Source organism: Nothobranchius furzeri, chromosome 11 (genome assembly GCF_043380555.1).
Source record: "Nothobranchius furzeri strain GRZ-AD chromosome 11, NfurGRZ-RIMD1, whole genome shotgun sequence".
Classification (NCBI taxonomy): domain Eukaryota; kingdom Metazoa; phylum Chordata; class Actinopteri; order Cyprinodontiformes; family Nothobranchiidae; genus Nothobranchius; species Nothobranchius furzeri.
In genome coordinates this window covers 51,229,471-51,247,791 of record NC_091751.1, presented here as the reverse complement: position 1 = coordinate 51,247,791, position 18,321 = coordinate 51,229,471, and the positions used below count along the sequence as shown (strand labels likewise).

Genomic DNA, 18,321 nt, shown 5'->3' with positions numbered 1-18,321 from the left:
TCAGCCTGCATGTTAAATTCAGAGTGACTGATTATAATCAGAAATAATAGTTACAAATGTTTTGGCAGTGTTCCACACCATTAAGTGCGTGCATTTTTAAGAAACAGTTTACTTTGATTCCGAGTTATTCCTTAAAAAGTAGGAAATGAGCAAACTTAAACAGATGATTTAAGACAGTTTATGTTTTATTGGTGTGCACACACAAATACATGCTGGATTTCTACCACTCAGTGAGGACAACTTCTAGTCACTATCACTCATGATTCCAACAGTCATCTACACATTCATCATCAAATCAAACCACGTGAATGGCAGGTAGGTTGTGTGTGTGTGTGTTTTTTTTTTTGTGACTGGACCTTCACAGAAGGTAATCCAAAAATAAACTTGTTTTTAATAAGGAAACTAAATGTATCATGAATCTAAAGCAATAAGCCAGTTTTACCCTACAGTACAGATTAAGAATATGTGTGTGTGTGTATGTGTGTGTGTGTGCGTGCGTGCGTGCGTGCGTGCGTGTGTGTGTGTGTGTGTGTGTGTGTGTGTGTGTGTGTGTGTGTGTGTGTGTGTGTGTGTGTGTTATAACACACAACTGCAGTCATGCATCAGCAAATAGTACACACTTTAGTAATAAGACACATATGGTGCAGTAAATTACTTTCATTTAAATAAATAATATAAAGTGCATGTTCTGCTTCCTCTGACACAGGTCACACAGACTTTATTCCATTCAGGGACACGCATTATGACTTTTTCATAGATTATATCTCCTTTACCTAAAGTTTGTTTACAGCCTAAAAGGAATATTTATTCATGAAAAAGGAGACATTTTACACAGAAGGTTACTTTGTCAATGATATGTGAATATAAATCTTCCTATGACTTTTATAGTAACAGTAGATAACAATTTGTAAGCATATATCTATGCACAGGGAATAAAAACAAGACGAGTTAGAGATAACGGGGGGGGGGGGGGGGGTTTAAGTGAATAGCAAATGTAAAATAAAGAATTTGGCTCATTCATATTCAAGTATTTTAAAATTATTTTACTAAGGCTTTGTTTGATACGTTTAGCATCACTTTTTAAATTCACCATAGACTTTGGAAATAAAACTTTACAGCAGATCACTGCGATAAGTTCAGAAGTTCATCTGAGGTGTTTAAAGTAAATTCATGACTGAATCATTTCTTTAATGTTGGCAAAAGTTTCATTACATTTTTAAAAGCTACTAGTTTGCTATTAAGTAAAAAAAATTAAAATGTCTTTTTGTACTATTATAGTCGCAGTATGCAGTAACGCTCCTGGAGAAAGTTTGCAGGGAAACCAGACGAGTCTCAGGTGCATGAACTAGAATTACAAAGATTTTACATAAACAGAGGGTTTGGTCCAAGTAGCCACAGCTGGTGTCTTTTCATACATGTCAGAGTCTAAAAAGACAAGGCAAAAGTATCTGTGTTACATCATTCTCTGCACAAGATATGAGCCATGCTTCCCTCTAGTGGAGGATTTTGTTTTCTGCTGCTTTTATCTTGTGTTAAACTTCTCAGACTGACCTTAACTATCAGAGGGAGGCACGCACGATGATCGGCGTGATCTGCACATAGTTTTCTGTGAAATGTGGTGAAAAAAGCAACAAATGTTTAAGAAACAGTCAGTGGAAAACAGAAAGTGCATTTTAATAATAGGAGAATTAATATCCTGAAGTATGCAATTAGAAATGTGTGTAAAGTTAAATGAGATCTTTATTTTTACAGTTGTTATTCTGTTATATAGAAATGACAGTGATATTTCACCTTCGTGTGAAGACGATGATGAAGAACAGGGTCTGAAAGCCAAGGATGCCTCATCGCCTCGCACGCCCCCATCCTCCAACTAATGACAAATGGAATCAGAAAAACACGTTTCACATTTTATATCTTCGCTGGGTTTTTAGCAACAGCTCAGATCTCACACACAAACACCAAATCCAGCCACCTTCTATTTACAACGAGGAGTCTGCGTATAAAATCTTTGGCTTCTTCCGATGTATCTATAAACTCTTGCTCTTCAAAGTTCCACTGACAGGCCAAAATGTTGTTCAGAGTCTCGTTGTCGTCGTCACCGAGGAAAGGACACAGGCCGCTCAGGCTAAAATCAGAAAGTTAAAAATCATTAGCAACAATTTGTGCACAATTCTGCATGCGTGTGCGTGTGTGTGTTTACGTACAGCATGTAGGTGATGACGCCGAGACTCCACATGTCTGTGTTAAATGACACGAAGTCATAATTGACGATCTCTGGAGCGAGGAACTCCGGAGTTCCAAAATTCACCTTTAGTTTCTCTCTTGGTTTGTATCTGATAAGAAAAGAGATATTGGTGCAATTAAGGAGCATTCAATTAAATTGATAATTTAACAAAATGCGAGTGAGCACTCACATCCGGGCGAGACCAAAGTCAATTATCTTAATCCTGTTGGTGATTCTGTTCACACACAGAATATTTTCTGGCTGAAAAATCAGGAACAGTAAAACAAGAAAATTGAGGTTAAACTGAAGCAAAAGTAAAAATCTATTTTTATTTTATTTTATATTTTTGTCTTGAAAAGTGTTTCATTTTCTCTCTTCTCTTAGATCTAACCTACTTACAACACATTTAACTCTAAGCAGCTTTGCTAATACTTTGATTGCCTAATTTCATACCTGAACTGAGAAATTAGCCCCACACCATGATCAAACCTCCACCATGTTTAACTGATAAGGTCTTCATATGTTTCTAAATGTTGTTCAGCCGGAAACATCTGTCTTTGCTTCACTTTATTTACAACATTAAACCAGAAGGACAGTGATTTATCCGGAAGGAAACACAATCATCTGCTTTTTCTTTCATGTGTCTTATTATGCGTATGTTTTGGCAAATGAAATAAATCTGGACTGACATATTGTAGAAGGCTTAGGGTCTCTAAAGACTATTATATTATCATTAAACCATTGAAATGTATATTTGTGGGACTTTTGTTGTGATGTTTCTTGCAATATTTCTTCCAAAGTCCAACCCTGAGTGCTCCCCTGTGTTGCGTTTCTGTTTAAATAAAATTATTTATTTACCAATCCTTATGATATCCTTCTTTTTTACCTACAATATCTTTTGTTAGTCAGTGTTTTATTTTCTCAAGTTATTTTGCAGTATTTTGACCTCATAGATGAAACAAGCATTGTTTTTTTATTGTTTAGTAGTTCAAAAGTAGAAATAAAAATGTTGAAAATGTTAATTAACTACAAATAAAACCTTGAAATTAGGATCAGTCTACCTAAAACAAGAAGCCATTGCCCCCTTTTGAGGATGCAGGGAAGTTAAAAGGGTTTTCCAGCTTCTACAGGAACATTCTGACCAGAAGTCCAAACCTTAGTTACCTTTAAGTCCAGGTGCAGCACCGACATCTTGTGCATGTACTGAAGGCCCTCGCAGATCTGCTTGATAAACACCACAGCATCCAGCTCCATCAACTTGTAGTTTTCATCAATAATCCTGTCAAACAGCTCCCCTCCACCAACACTAAACAGACAAAAAAATATAGAAGACACTAATTTCTGTCCATTATTTGTCCATAAGTGCATATCAAATAAAGATTAAGTTATCATCATTAATTAACATTGATTTCAGAAAGTTTTACTGAACTGATTATTCTTGGTTTAGTCTACAAAATAAAAAGCTCAAAAATAAATGCATGTGCTAAAAATCTTAAAAGGTAGATCATACTATTCAAGTACAAGGATGATGTCATTTCTTGACTCATAGGCTGCATAGAGTTGGATCAGGTTGGCATGGTCCAGATTATTCATCACCTGGATCTCATTCTTCACCATGTCCTACCAAAAACAATGAGAGATGTGGAGGCCGACAAAAACACAGAAACGCAGGACACACAGATAAAAAAGCCGGCAAGCGTACAGACACACACATATGCACAGACAAAATGAGAGGTGTCAGCTGTTCTGGTCATCTTCTCTTCTAAGTCAGTAATTTGTCACCTTGGTCAAAAGTATTCCCTTTAGATCTGTTCCAGGAGCAGCCTTGCTGGGTTCTAGTAAGTACTAAAATCCACAGCTGGGCCTTTGCTTTTTATATCATGTGTGACTTAATTCTCATGGTTGTTTGCAAAAAAGTCTCACGTGACAAAAAAATCTCATTATTTTTACCTTTTCTTTCTGATTCCTGGCTTTGATGATCTTCGCTGCTAAAGTTAGACCTGAAGAGTTTTCCACACATTTGTGCACCTGGCCAAAACGCCCCCTGGAGGAAAAGGAGGAGACAGGAATTTGATTTTGCACGAATGCACAAGGTCGTGCATCCGAAAGATGACAAAATAAGATGGCTCCAGTTTAGCTGCTTCACAGAAAATCACTGATCTTGTTACAGAGAGAGGTACTTCTGGAAAATGTTGTAAATAATCTGTTATTTCAGTAAATCTGAGCTGGCCTGTGCCTGTTCTTTGAAGACTCAGATTAACAGTTAGCGATAAGCTACCAGCTGGCACCGAGGATACGATTTCACATACCAGCCCGTCCTGAGATAAAAATAACTGCTGTGACTCTGTAGTTATGAACCATTGAGCAGACGAAAAGAAAAGGGAGAGGAGGGTTAACCAATCAAAACTTTAATCGAGAATTAAAAACATGATTTAATTGTTTCTGATATGAGAAATCTACTTTTTTTGTATGTTTGTTTGCTTGAGAATAGTAGAGTACTCACCCGCCAAGAACCTCCTGCCAATTAATGGTGTAAAAGTTCCTGATCTGGTTGGGCTTGGCCGACACGATGCGGTGATTAAAAGGGGCTGCTGGAGGAGGAGTTGTGTCTGAAGGAGGATGGAGGGACAAGAATGTGTCAACATGAAAGTTTCACTAATAATCAGCTGCTGTGAGGGGTCAGGCTGGGATGTTATGTACTGTACTAACATGCTGTATCAAATATGTGTTAAGAGGAGACGGGCAGCTGGTTGTTCAGGAAGCTCATGTACAAAGGTCAAAGGTCATCCAAGCAGTCAGCCTAAAATCAAGTCTCAAGTTCAAGAGGAACCACTGGGTTTCACAGCACTTCCAATCATTCTGATTGATTATTGAAAACAAAGATAAGTATTAGGTTTTATACTTCCGATATTTGGATATTTATGCAAATAAACTAGTTTGGGAAAAAGCGGAAAAAAATAATGAGTATAAATAAATAAAAAAATACACGAGTACAAAGAATATATAAGTAATTCAGAATCACTGCATGAAAAAAAAACATTATTTGCACAATAAAGACTCAAACAAGCAAAAATTTTTGTCTTTTTTAGCTATTATGATTATGATATAATTATGATACATTTCTAATAATTCTTCATTGTTTAGTTCAGTTTAGTTTTGCCTTGTTAGTCTAAATTATGAGTTCTTCTGTGATATTATATTTGTTTTCTTATTTGCATTATTTTTATGCTGAAAAACTTCCATAATCACATAGTTTTACTTATTATGGAAGGTTACTTTATCAATTGCATAGTTTCTGTTAAAATTTGAGTTTCCAGCTGTTATTTGTTGCTGCTTACAATGTTGCTGCACTTGTTTGTTCGGTTTATGCAAACAGTAAAATAAATTATAGTTAACATTTTAACATTTAAAACTTTCACTTCTCACATAAAAACAAAACAGAATCACAACATTTAGAAATTCAGTGGGTCGTTTTATATTCTGACTTACCAATAAAGAACCGTTCAGCATCATCATCAACTTCATCTTCTTCCTTTTTTAGATCATCGCTGTATTCCTGTCGTTCAATCTCCACTTTTTCTCTCAGATTCATCTGAATTTCAATTCCATCCGCCTTGAAGACGGCCCAGTCTGCACAATGTGGTCTCTGTTCATCTTCCTCATTGATGTCTTTCTTCTGCTCCTCTTCCTCCGTTGCCTCTTGCTGTGTTTCCACACATGCTATAGCATTTTTCTGCTCTTCACTGCAAATGGAAGTAATTTAATTAATGAAATATGTCCCTGTAATCTAATTATTAATGTTGGTATTATTTATTAAAGGACCTGCTGCTGTGCAAGCAGGGCCCTTATTGTTATGCACTGGAGGAGTTGTTCTCTTTATAATTCTTCCAACGACATTAATGCGGCTCAAACAGCAGCGTGCACCCCCACAAATTATACATCAAAACGAGCGGCTCAGCCGTGGGAGGTGTGCTATTACTTTTCTAAGCAATCCGATTTACGCTGGTAATGTAATTTCCAAAATAAACAGTAAAAAATTCCTCCACTCTAAATGTTCATAACATTTGCATTATTAACAATTAAATATGTGCATACTTAATTTACTAATTAGGCCCCCTAAAGAGCCATTTTTTTACCTATTCATGAACATTATCTTGTGCCAGGTCCCTTTAAAAAAATTCTGTAATTTTTAGTTGTTGCTATGATCTTTTCCTTTTGCAAAACTGAATAAACGCAGAAAAGATAAGAAACATGTATTAGCAACAATAAAGCTCACCTTAACTAAGAACACTGCTCTGGATTTTGTCATTAAAAACAGTGTCTATAATTGCTAAAGTTTAATCAAATTTTAAATTCGGAATATCAGTAAAGAAGAATCTAAAGCCTGCATGTGCAATTTAATCATTTAGCGCATCACAAAACTTCTTAATTTAGTGATTAATTCAATCAATAATTGTTGCTTTTTGTGAAACTTTTTATCATCTAAGTCCTACAATGTTTCATTTGGCTGTGAGATTTAAACAAAAACCAAAGCTGCTCTTTAATATAAATCCACAAAACCTGAAATTACTTCAGTGATGTAAAAGAATTATTAGCCAAGGAAAATAAACATGATTAGAATGAAACATTATATTACCTGGTAGTAATCACTTCTTTTTTATCTTCATCTTCTGCTTCTTCAGCTGCAAAAACAATCTCTGTCTGTGTTTCCTCTGGGACTTCTTTTGTCAGCACTGCACCCTCCACATCAGGCTCCGCTTCTTTAGCTTTCTCTGCAGCTTCCTCGTCTCCAAACTGCTCCTCTCCAGGTTTCTCAGCCTCGGTAATTTTGGTATCTTCGCTCAAAAAATCTGGAAGATTAGACACAGGTTCCTCGGGTTGTGGAGCTTTAGGGGGGACTCCGGCCTCGAGAACCACAGGGATGAGCTGAGGACCAGATTTTTCTGTGTTCTCTCTGTTTAGTTTCTGCAGCTCTTCAAGAAGCAAAACTTGCTTCTTCAGGGAAATATCTGCAGGAAGTGCACACAGTAAATAAAAAGAGCTTTTGCAATAATTTATAAGATATTTAAAGTTCTCCTGGAAAAAATAAAATAAAACTAAGAACTGGATTTTAAATGCAAAATAAAAGTGAATAAGTTGAGTTGGTCTAATGACCTGCTGCATCTGGAGGCTTCGTTTTCTTTTGGGTTTTCATGTTCTTCTGGCTTACACCACACTTATCAGTCACGTCTTTGCCTTTGTGATCTTTCAGCTGTAAAACACACAACAGAAATGGTGAAATCAGTTAGCCGAAACATTTTCAAACAAATTCTACCCTCTAAAATGTTGTTTATTTCTGTCTGAAACAACAATTCAGCTATTTCCCTGCATCTTTGTTTTTCTCTTTTTTTATTTTTCTATCCAGAGTAGCTCTGGTGAAGCAATATAAAACAAATTCTCAGCTTTTCATGTTTTTTGTTAGTGTCAAAGCCATAATGTTCACAATATGTGGCTAGTGTTTTGGCTCATAACAGGCAGAACAAAGCAGCAGCCAGTGCACAGAAACGCAAAAGCACATTCAGTCAGACAGCATAAATAAAAAGAAAAGTTCTAGTAAACAGTCTATTGTCACAATAAACCTACAGAGTTTCCACATTTATGCGATGCGAAGAAATGCTTTGGTCCTTGGAGCTTTGTCTTGTGAGATGGCTGCAGAGGACTGGGCTCACATGCAGGAATAATCTCCTGTTTTCCTTTACTGGCTTTGCTAGAGGTAGATTTCTAACAAAAAGATGAGATAGATCAACTCAGAAGGTTTAATGGGAGGTGTATGTTGTGTGCAGAAATGTAAAGAAACTTGTGTGTCAGATAATCATGATGAAACAATGCACAAACCAACAATAAGCTACAGAAAAATCTCCTGCAAAGGACAAAACCGCTTAAACGGACACATTAAATGCACGTCATTGTGCAGATGTTGCCTTATGTCATGGCGTGCCATTGCTTATTCATGGCTGATGAATAGACGGCAGGACAGTGAATTTATAGCTTATCACTTGTCGCGCTCAACAGCGGCATGCACTGCTGACCCTGTGTGGAAAATATTACAAGAGGCAGAAGGTTGTTGTTCAGATTTCCCTCGCCAAACGGTGTCTGATCAAGTTAAGATGGAAAAACCTGCCCTGAACCTGAGATGGTGCGGGCTTGTTATTGAATGTTGTTGTGAGATAAACAGTGTTTACCCAGAGACGGCGGGGTGGCTCAGAGTCCTGATTGGTAGATTGCATGAGGAGTGCATGAGAATTACATGCTGAAAATTTCACACCTATGGAGGTGGATGATGAGGCAACCACCTGACCAGCTCACTGACGACAGCAAAAAACCTGATGAAACATGAGCCGTGCAGCATTCAGACAGATGGATCAATAATCAGGAAGCTATGATGAAATGTGAGAATTTATTTCAAATGTAAATATTTGTTTCAATTTATAACTGACTTCAAATTTTCAGTATGCAAAATAATGTTGTCACAACCTCCCTGATGGGTTTCTACTTGACTTTTAGGTCATACACGAAAGAAAGGCAAACAGTCTGCAGCCGTGCAAGTGATAGGAGTGTGAACACGTCTGTGCCAGGGAGCACATAGTGACCTTTTTATAGAGTCATCTCACTCTGCCTAATGATTGGATAACAAAAAGCTCAAATTAGAGTTGGGGGTAATTTCATTGCCACATTTAGAGCTGTATATATGTAGATTTTATTGATTGGGTGTAATCAGTTTGAGACAAACATGTAAATAATCCTGAATCTGAAGCGTTGAATGCATTCTGGTTCATTAGAAAGGATCACATAAACTTCTGTCTATTTGCTTCTACTGTCCTAACACCTATCGTATTAACTGAGACACGAGGACGGGGTAAGAGTAGTAGCGCTACAATGCCCTGTGAAAATGTGAGTGAGTGAGAAACAGAGAGCAAATGAGAAATGGAGGGAATTTTGACTCATCATAAATCGTTGACACATAGTTAGATATAGGGGACATAAAACCCTACATACTTTGGAGACACTGTCAATGAAAAAAGCAAATCAGCCCACTCGTATTTCACCCCAGACCTCATATTGGCCCCGTGGTGAAACGCCAGCAGTACCGCCCAAAGCCTCATGCCAAGGAGGCCATGTTGGATCCAGCGCGATGAAAGAGCCAACAGCAATAAGCGTGAGTTAAATGGAGACTTTACACGAATGCCATATTTACAGTGCAGTAGCAGCACTTTTAAAATTTGTTTTCTCAATTAATTTCCTCTCAGAACGTTGTTGTCAAGTCCAAACATGTCAAAGTCCACCATGGTGCTACACCAGTACTCCACACCACACAAACAAATAAGCCAAGTTGCATTCATGAGCACCGAAAGCTTCGGTCCGCTTTGGTGCTGTGATCATTTTCACATGTTCTGCCAAGCCAAACGAGATCTTCCTAAGATGTCAAAGTCAACATTGAAAAGTCGCCATCCTCCATGTGCAATGCTGATTAATCCAAGGCTCCACCAGAACATTTACAAACATTTTACACTTGAAGCAGACAGACTCCTATTGCCTCACCTTTTCAAGCTTCTTGATTGTTTGTTTTCCTTTATTGTCTTTAGATTTGGCCTTCCGAGCTGCTGGGCCTTTGAACATCCTTTCGATTACTTTTGAGCTCTTCACGGTCTCCCCAATGAAGCTGATCACCTGCTGCATGCTGAGGACCAGTTTCTCCATTCCCTCCAGCTTCTGAGCCTGCTGTTCCGACCTCCGGTTCACCACCGACATTATGGTGCTCATCTCATGGCAGATCTCCCTCACCTCACGGCCTACTACCTGGGTCTGATTCATCATCTTTGGTGGGAGATGGATCTCCTCTTTATCGACCATCAAATGCTCCATATCTTGTTCGATATCATCAATTTCCTGAGACATTCCATCCAGTCGGCTGAGGACCTTTTCCTGAATGTGGATGAGCTTGTCCATCTTGCTGCTGAGGGTCTCGATGCGGTCTTGAATGAGGTCAAAGCCTGCATTTTTACAATCTCCCGATGCGTTTATAACCAGGGAACTCATTGCTTCCAGCAACTTTGAAATGTGTCACGTCAAGGCACCGACTTGAGGAAAAAATTGCACAAACAATATCCGTGAAAGAGACAAAAATGCGTTTTCAAAGAATGTTGCCAGGTCTAAAGTAAAGGCACTAAATTTCAATAAAATTGAATCCCAAAAAATATTCCAAACTTACTAATATCCAAACAAAATAATCTGATTTTAAAATATCTAAAACTAACATGTTTATGTGATCTCTGACTGTTATGAAGCCAACCCTCTGCCCTTCTCCTCTAGATGTGGTATTAAGAATAGAGCGTGTCGGTGCACCTAAATGTAAATGGTTGACTTGCGTCAGCAGGGTTCAAGTGTTTGGGGTGGGGGCTTGGCTGCGGTTGGGTTATGAGACATTTGAGAGCCTTTAAGTGCTGAGCCCATCACTATCACTTGCCTGCTAGGTGTGAAAATGATCACTATACACAGTGCTCCTTGTGTCTGACAAGTAGGAAAATTCTTATGGATTCATCCCACTTCTGCAGTTCAGAACAAAACTACACGTAAGCACCAAATAGGGAAGGGTTGTTGATGTGAATTTGACGGTGAAATATCTAGTTTTAACTAGTTTAATTTGTAAAACATTTCAACCAGGCTTCTGCAGAACGGTTATGAACCACCTGTTGTAAGTTGTTCTGTAAACAGCCTCAGTTTGGAGAAACAAATGAGTTTCAATGAGATTAATGATTGATGGGCTAATCACAACTAAACAAGACTAAAGTAGATTAATGATGTCTTAAAGGGAGACTAGGCAGTTTTGGCTTGCTTTTAGCACCCCCTAGTGTCTGTTTGTAGAACTGAAAGTAAAACTTGTCTCTTCACTCTGTGTTTGTCTTTTAAACACCTTAAAGCCTTAACGCCTTAATCTAACAGCCGAAACGTCTCCCCAGCCTTCCTTAGTGTCTACAGGAATGGTTTATCACTAAACTATCCAAATCAGCTGTGTTCATGATCTAAAACATGCAGGAAACAGAGCGGCCCGCCAGTCTGAAGTGGAATACTCTGGCCACAGGGGGCGATAGGGGCTGGGTGACCTTTCATTAACCCTGTAAAGGTTGCAAAATACTCTTTTAAAACACCCCAGTGATTCTTGCAAATGCCATTGTGCTTTATACCCTTTTTTTTCTTTCAAACTAACTTATTAAATTATTTTAAATAGATTTTCATTTTCAACAGAAACGAGTGGTGGTGCTCACCAGTTGTACCACTTCTGATCATAATAATGCATCCTTCTTTGTTTCTCATGTTGAAGTTCTGAATTTTAAATTAAAAAAAACTCGTCCAGAACATAAAAGTCAGTGATTCCCATTCAGCCTTGATCTCAGAAACCAGAAATCCTAAAAAACTGGACATGAATTCATCCATCTGCGCAGACATTATCTCTGTTTCTCCAAACTGAAATTATTCAAAGTGCAAGAAAACAATAATAATTCTTTATAATTTTTCCTAGATTAAATCTCTATGAAGCTGTTTTTTCTTTTCTCATAATGGTAATCTTTGTGGGTTTACAGATGTCTGTCTCTCCTGACTCAGCCTGCTGTTTGAGGGGCTCTACAGTAAGATATTTAGCTCTCATGCTGAAAGAAGAGATGGATGACACTGATGATTTATGTGATGCTTGCTCACTGACAAAAACATCCTCTGATAACCCCCATCGGAAAGCGAGGGATCAATTTTAACTGAGCTTGTGTAACATGACCTAAATCTAGTTTCCTTACAAATCTAAATAGGATGCCAATAATTGATCCAAGCAACAGAAATGTCTTTTCCAAAATTAACTTGCAGAAAACAGATGAGTGACAGAACCGAAGAACATTCCAAGTGTGCTTGAAATCACCATGATGCTTCTCACAACAGGACTGTAAACTGGGTCACGGTGACCTGAGCCAGAATCACCTCACACCAGTGACTCACTCCGGAGTCTTGGCTCTGGGGTGTCACAACCAGTGAAGTGAGTTAGCGGGAGGAAAGGGAAGGAGTTTATCCGTCAGCTCAAATGTATCAACTCAATTCGCCAAGATGCACATTAATCTATTTCCTGTGTGGACAAGAGCCAAGCCTTGTTCACCCACCAGTCTCTCTCTCTCTCTCTCTCTCTCTCTCTCTCTCTCTCTCTCTCTCTCTCTCTCTCTCTCTCTCTCTCTCTCTCTCTCTCAAGGAAGACAGCTACAGCAGAGAGGACAAGTACCTGTGACAAGGCAGAAACAGATGGAAGAGAAACCAGTCATCAATCACTCAGGAACGCTCACACCTGTCTCTGGACGCCAGCAGATGACGGACCATGTAGGTCACTTGCAGCACGTTGTGGCAATTTGAGGGGGCTGGATGTTCAACTTTGGAATACGGCGATGTGTTTGAAACTGACATGACAGGATCTTCACTTAAATTTTATTTAAAAAAATGTATTTAAGGTGTATGTGTTAAAACTAAGCAAATAAATGTTCAATGCAACATGGCATTGATAAAATCTGAGGTTTTGATGCTCTTTAGAACTGACGACATTAAACAAATGTTGAGTTTTTATCACTACACGGTGAAACCAAAGCCAAATAAAGTACAAGCATCGTGACTGCTGGATAATATTCTGCCTCAGCCTCTGCCAAATGCAAGTATGTGAGCACAAAAGGTGGCAGCTGAGAAATCCTTGCCGTGTACACTGATGAGTGATGCTATGTTGTTTTGTTAATGTGAGAGCAACATCATTTGCCTACTAAGAAATATAATCTGTAACTGTGGTTCATCTTTCTATCAAGACAGTGGTGATGTAAGTACATACAGCGTGAAATTATATAATAAATGATCACTGGCTGAAAATATTTGAGAAACTTTTGACAAGAGAATTTACTGCTTAACAAACATTTACTTAAAAACAATTTACCATAAATAGATTTGTTAATGTATGGAATGCCGTTTAAGTCAGTCATAACTTTACATCAATAATTTGGGTTAGTTAGCCTATAAGTGAAAAATGTGAGTTCATTTTTCAAATTCATATTTTTCAGAAGAAAATAAACTGTTTTAAGAAAAACTTGTTTCTGAGTCCGAGTGGGCTGTGTCTGCTTAACGCCGGGAACACACCGGCCACCGAAGCGCTGCAAAGCGCCGCGAAACACCGCAAAACACCGCGAAACGGGGACCGCCTTCATTCGGCGCCCTTGTTATCCTATTCTATAGGCCACATGGGCCGCCGAAGTGCCGAGCGCCGTGCAGTGATCGTTTCGCCGTCTGCTCTATTTTTTTCGCGAGCCGCGGGTGAACCGCATCAATTCTGGTAGGAAGTCAAACCTAGACGTAAGAGGCAGGCCGGTAAATTGAACAAAATAAAGCATTTCAAAATACAATTCTGCGATAGTCAAATGTGTGTGTGTGTGTGTGTGTGTGTGTGTGTGTGTGTGTGTGTGTGTGTGTGTGTGTGTGTGTGTGTGTGTGTGTGTGTGTGTGTGTGTGTGAGACCACGTGAAGGGGGTGTGGTTTGGGGTGTCTTTCAACCGGAGCAAACAGGGCAGAGAAGCAGAAAGTCGTAGGCCAGCTATTAACAACTGGTTCACACCATAGGTTCACAAACACACAAACAGCAAGGGGGAGGGGGGTGTAGAGGAAAAGAGCAGAGAAAAAGCAAATAGGAAATGGAGGACACCAAGTGGTTAATAGAAAAACTACAGCTGAGCCGACGCACGCCTCGACTGGAGCGGAGAAGCAAGTGTCTGGTCTGAACTGAGGAGCAGCGAGCAGTGGCCGAATTTTGTGAGCATTTCGCCTCCCAGCACTTCGCGGCGCTTCGGCGGCTGGTGTGTCCCAGGCCTGAGAGTCACTCATTCCAGATCATGACGCATACATTGATGAATCTCGGATGCTCTATGACTTGATAAATCTCCCTTTTAGACTAGTTGCTTGATCATTAAAGAGCAAGTCACCCCATACCAGTGTCTTACTCCACTCCCACTTCCTGTCTAAAAAATGCAACAAATGCTGTTGCCTGGCAGACCGAGAGGGTGGAGCCACTAACAAATACACACACACACACACACACACACACACACACAGGCTCAAAATGGCATTGTGACATCATAATGTACCAGCTAATGTCATAGTGTACTTCTTAGCTAATAGCTATAGCAGATTTTAATTCAAATGCAGCACTGAGTTTTTACCTGACGACGGCGCTACACTGACAGTTTTTTTCCTGTTAAAAAGGAGTTTTCCTCTCCACTGTTGCTAAATGCTTGCTTAGTATGAGGATTGCTGTAAAGTCACTGACACTAGTCAATGACTTGATGCAATTTGCTGGGATCCTTATATAGGAAACTTTTTACTGATTAGTTTAATGAACTCCTTCCCATGGGCTCACCACTCGTGGGAGTGGCCAAAGGGGTCGGGTACAGCGTGTGATGGGTTGTAGTCGAGGGCGGGGACCTTGGCGGTCTGATCCTCGGCTACAGAAGCTGGCTCTTGGCACATAGAATGTCACCTCTCTGGTGGGGAAGGGTTCCGACTAGATATAGTCAGACTCACCTCAACGCATGGCTCTGGCTCTGGGACCAGTTTCCTTGAGAGGGGTTGGACTTTCTACCACTCTGGAGTTGCTCCCACTGAGAGGCGCCGAGCAGGGGTGGGCATACTAGTTGCCCCCATCTTGGTGCCTGTACGTTGGGGTTTACCCCAGTGAATGAGATGGTAGCCTCCCTCCGCCTACACGTGCGGGGACGGGTTCTGACTGTGGTCTGTGCTTATGCACCAAACTACAGTTCAGACTATTGTAATGATTTAAATTACATGTTATTTAATAAGGTAGAAAACAGTAATTTCATTCTGTTACACTATCCACCCTTTTTGGAGACCTTGGGGGGGTGCTGAAAAGCACTCCTTCCAGTGACTCCCTCGTTCTGCTGGGGGACTTTAACGCTCACGTGGGCAACGACAGTGAGACCTGGAGAGGTGTGGTTGGGAGGAACAGCCCCCCTGATCTGAATTCGAGTGGTGTTTTGTTATTGGACTTCTGCGCCAGTCATGGATTGTCCATAATGAACACCATGTTCAGACATAAAGCCAAAAAGAGCACATGTCACCCCTCTCTTCATTGAGCTCCACTGGCTACCACTAGCAGCACGCATCAAATTCAAATTGCTAACACTAGCCTACAAAGTCCGAGATGGTATGGCTCCCATCTACCTGAATCCTCTTGCAAAGGCTTATGTCTCGGCCCGGCCACTCCGGTCATCACAGGATTGTCGGCTAGCAGTGCCTACACCACGCTCAGGACAATCCAGATTCCAGACTCCTCATGCGTCGTTCCACAAATGTGGAATGACCTTCCAAACACTACCAGAACAGGGGCTTGCTTTTAAATTTTCAAGAAACTCCTGAAGACCCTGCTCTTCAGAGAGTATCTTCTTAACTAGCACCCTCCCTGCATCCGTCCCCCCTCTCTACTGTCCACTCCTTGTTCCCTCCTCTCCGTGACTGATGTCAAGTTGTTGTTGTTATTGTTGTTGTTAGCCTCAAGGGCAGCATGCCGATTATCACATGTAAGTTGCTTTGGACAAAGCTTCTGCTAAATACATAAACATTAACATAAAGGTGTCCATATGTGCTCTTGGCACCAGGATACCTTACGCCGCAGCTCGATGATCGACTTTGTTGTTGTTTCATCTGACCAGCGGCCGCATGTCTTGGACACTCGGGTGAAGAGAGGGGCGGAGCTGCCAACTGACCACTACCTGGTGGTGAGTTGGCTCAGATGGTGGGGGAGGATGCCGGTCAGCCCAGGCAGGCCCAAACATATTGCGAGGGTCTGCTGGGAACGTCTGGCAGAGTCTCCTGTCAGAAGTAGCTTCAATTCCCACCTCCGACAGAACTTCCAAAATGTTCCGGGGGAGGCGGGGGACATTGAGTCTGAATGGACCCTGTTCCGTGCCTCCATTGTTGAGGCGGCAGACCGGAGCTGTGGTCGCAGGATCGTCGGTGCCTGTCGTGGTGGCAACCCCCGAACCCGCTGGTGGACACCGGCGGTTAGGGATGCTGCCAAGCTGAAGAAAGAGTCCTATCAGGTCTTTTTGGCCTGTGGGACTCCAGAGGCAGCTGACGGGTACCGGCAGTCCAAGCGGAACGCAGCTCGGGTGGTCGCCAAGGCAAAAACCCGGGCATGGGAGGAGTTCATAAGACCATGGAGCAAGACTTCAGCATGGCTTCAAGGAGATTCTGGTCCACCATCCGGCGCCTCGGGGGGGAAAGCAGTGCGCTACTAACACTATCTATAGTGGGGACGGTGTGCTGCTGACCTCTACTCAGGACGTTGTGGATCGGTGGGCAGAATACTTCGAAGACCTCCTCATTCCCACCGACATGTCTTCCAGTGAAGAAGCAGAGTCTGGGGACTTTGGGTTGGCCTCTCAAATCTCTGGTGCTGAGGTCACTGAGGTGGTTAAAAAGCTCCTCTGTTGCAAGGCTCAGAGGGTGGATGAGATCCGCCCGGAGTTCCTCAAGGCTCTGGATGTTGTGAGGCTGTGTTGGCTGACGCGGCTCTGCAATATCGCATGGAAATCGGGGGCAGTCCCACTGGACTGGCAGACTGGGGTGGTGGTTCCTTTATTTAAAAAGGGGGGCAGCAGGGTGTGTTCCACCTACAGGGGGATCACACTCCTGAGCCTTCCTGGTAAGGTCTATTCAGGGGTTCTGGAGAGGAGGGTCTGTCGGATTGTTGAACCTCAGATTCAGGAGGAGCAATGTGGTTTTTGTCCTGGCAGTGGAACACTGGACCAGTTCTATACCTTCGGGGGGATCCTGGGGGTGTGTGTGGGAATTTGCCCAACTAGTCTACATGTGTTTTGTGGATTTGGAGGAGGCATTTGACCGCGTCCCTCGGGGGGGCCCTGTGGGGGGGTACTCCGGGAGTATGGGGTACCAGGCCCTATGATACGGGCTGTTAGGTCCCTGTATGACTGGTGTCAGAGCTTGGGCCGCATTGCCGGAAGTAAGTCGGGCTCGTTCCCAGTGAGAGTTGAACTCCGCCAAGGCTGCCCTTTGTCACCGATTCTGTTCATAACCTTTATGGACAGGATTTGTAGGCTCAGCCAAGGTGTAGAGAGCATCTGTTTTGGTGGCCTGAGGATCAGGTCTCTGCTTTTTGCAGATGATGTGGTCCTGTTGGCTTCATCAGAACGTGATCTTCAGCTTTCGCTGGAGCGGTTCGCAGCCGAGTGTGAAGTAGCTGGGATGAGAATCAGCTCCTCTAAATCTGAGACCATGGTCTTGATTTGGAAAAGGGTAGAATGCCTTCTCTGGGTCAGGGATGAGGTCCTGCCCCAAGTGGAGGAGTTTAAGTATCTCGGGGTCTTGTTCACAAGTGAGGGAAAACTGGAGCGTGAGATCGATAGGTGGATTGGTGCTGCATCTGCAGTGATGCGGGCGTTGTACCGGTCTGTCATGGTGAAGAGAGAGCTGAGTCAGAAGGCGAAGCTCTCGATTTACCGGTCGATCTACGTTCCTACCCTCACCTATGGTCATGAGCTTTGGGTAGTGACCGAAAGAACGAGATCGCGGATATAAGCGGCCAAAATAAGTTTTCTCCAAAGAGTGGCTGGGCTCTCCCTTGGAGATAGGGTGAGAAGCTCGGTCATTCGGGAGGGGCTCGGAGTAGACCAGCTGCTCCTCCACACCGAGAGGAGCCAGTTGAGGTGGCTCGGGCATCTGGTCACGATGCCTCCTGGACGCCTCCCTGGTGAAGTTTTCCAGGCATGTCCAACCGGGAGGAGACCTAAAGGTAGACCCAGGTCACGGTGGAGGGACTATGTCTCTCACCTGGCCTGGGAATGCCTTGGGATTCCCCCGGAGGAGCTGGCCCAAGTGTCTGGGGAGAGACAAGTCTGGGCCTCTCGACTTAGGCTACTGCCCCCGCGACCCAACTCCGGATAAGCGGATGAAAATGAATGGATGGGTGGATGGATGGATGGATGGATGGATGGATGGATGGATGGATGGATGGATGGATGGAT

At 42.0% G+C, this 18,321-nt stretch overlaps 1 protein-coding gene across 2 annotated transcripts; it reads right to left on the bottom strand.

Moving 5' to 3' along the window:
- Positions 1-1,191: 1,191 nt before the first annotated feature.
- Positions 1,192-10,533, bottom strand: mylk4a (myosin light chain kinase family, member 4a). 2 transcript variants are annotated; one of them, XM_015956796.3, is made up of 15 exons: positions 9,803-10,533; positions 7,847-7,984; positions 7,379-7,475; positions 6,861-7,233; positions 5,714-5,967; positions 4,728-4,833; positions 4,175-4,268; positions 3,735-3,844; positions 3,389-3,530; positions 2,415-2,485; positions 2,205-2,333; positions 1,973-2,125; positions 1,792-1,870; positions 1,552-1,606; positions 1,192-1,425 (listed from the first exon to the last, which is right to left on the bottom strand). In XM_015956796.3, exons 1-14 carry the CDS (start codon positions 10,298-10,300, stop codon positions 1,553-1,555), a joined length of 2,298 nt encoding a protein of 765 aa, XP_015812282.3. In that variant the 5' UTR covers positions 10,301-10,533; the 3' UTR covers positions 1,192-1,425; position 1,552. The 2 variants fall into 2 exon arrangements, with proteins under 2 accessions (XP_015812282.3, XP_015812283.3); XM_015956797.3 differs by lacking the exon at positions 7,847-7,984.
- Between the last annotated feature and the right edge of the window lie 7,788 nt (positions 10,534-18,321).

Excerpts from the sequence above, each read along its gene's own strand:
- mylk4a (XM_015956796.3), bottom strand. The coding sequence starts at position 10,300 with ATGAGTTCCCTGGTTATAAACGCATCGGGAGATTGTAAAAATGCAGGC. Across the intron at positions 2,334-2,414 it reads GACTTTGGTCTCGCCCGGAT|ATACAAACCAAGAGAGAAAC; the intron begins GTGAGTGCTCAC and ends TTTTCTTATCAG. Across the intron at positions 1,607-1,791 it reads ATCATCGTCTTCACACGAAG|AAAACTATGTGCAGATCACG; the intron begins GTGAAATATCAC and ends CACATTTCACAG.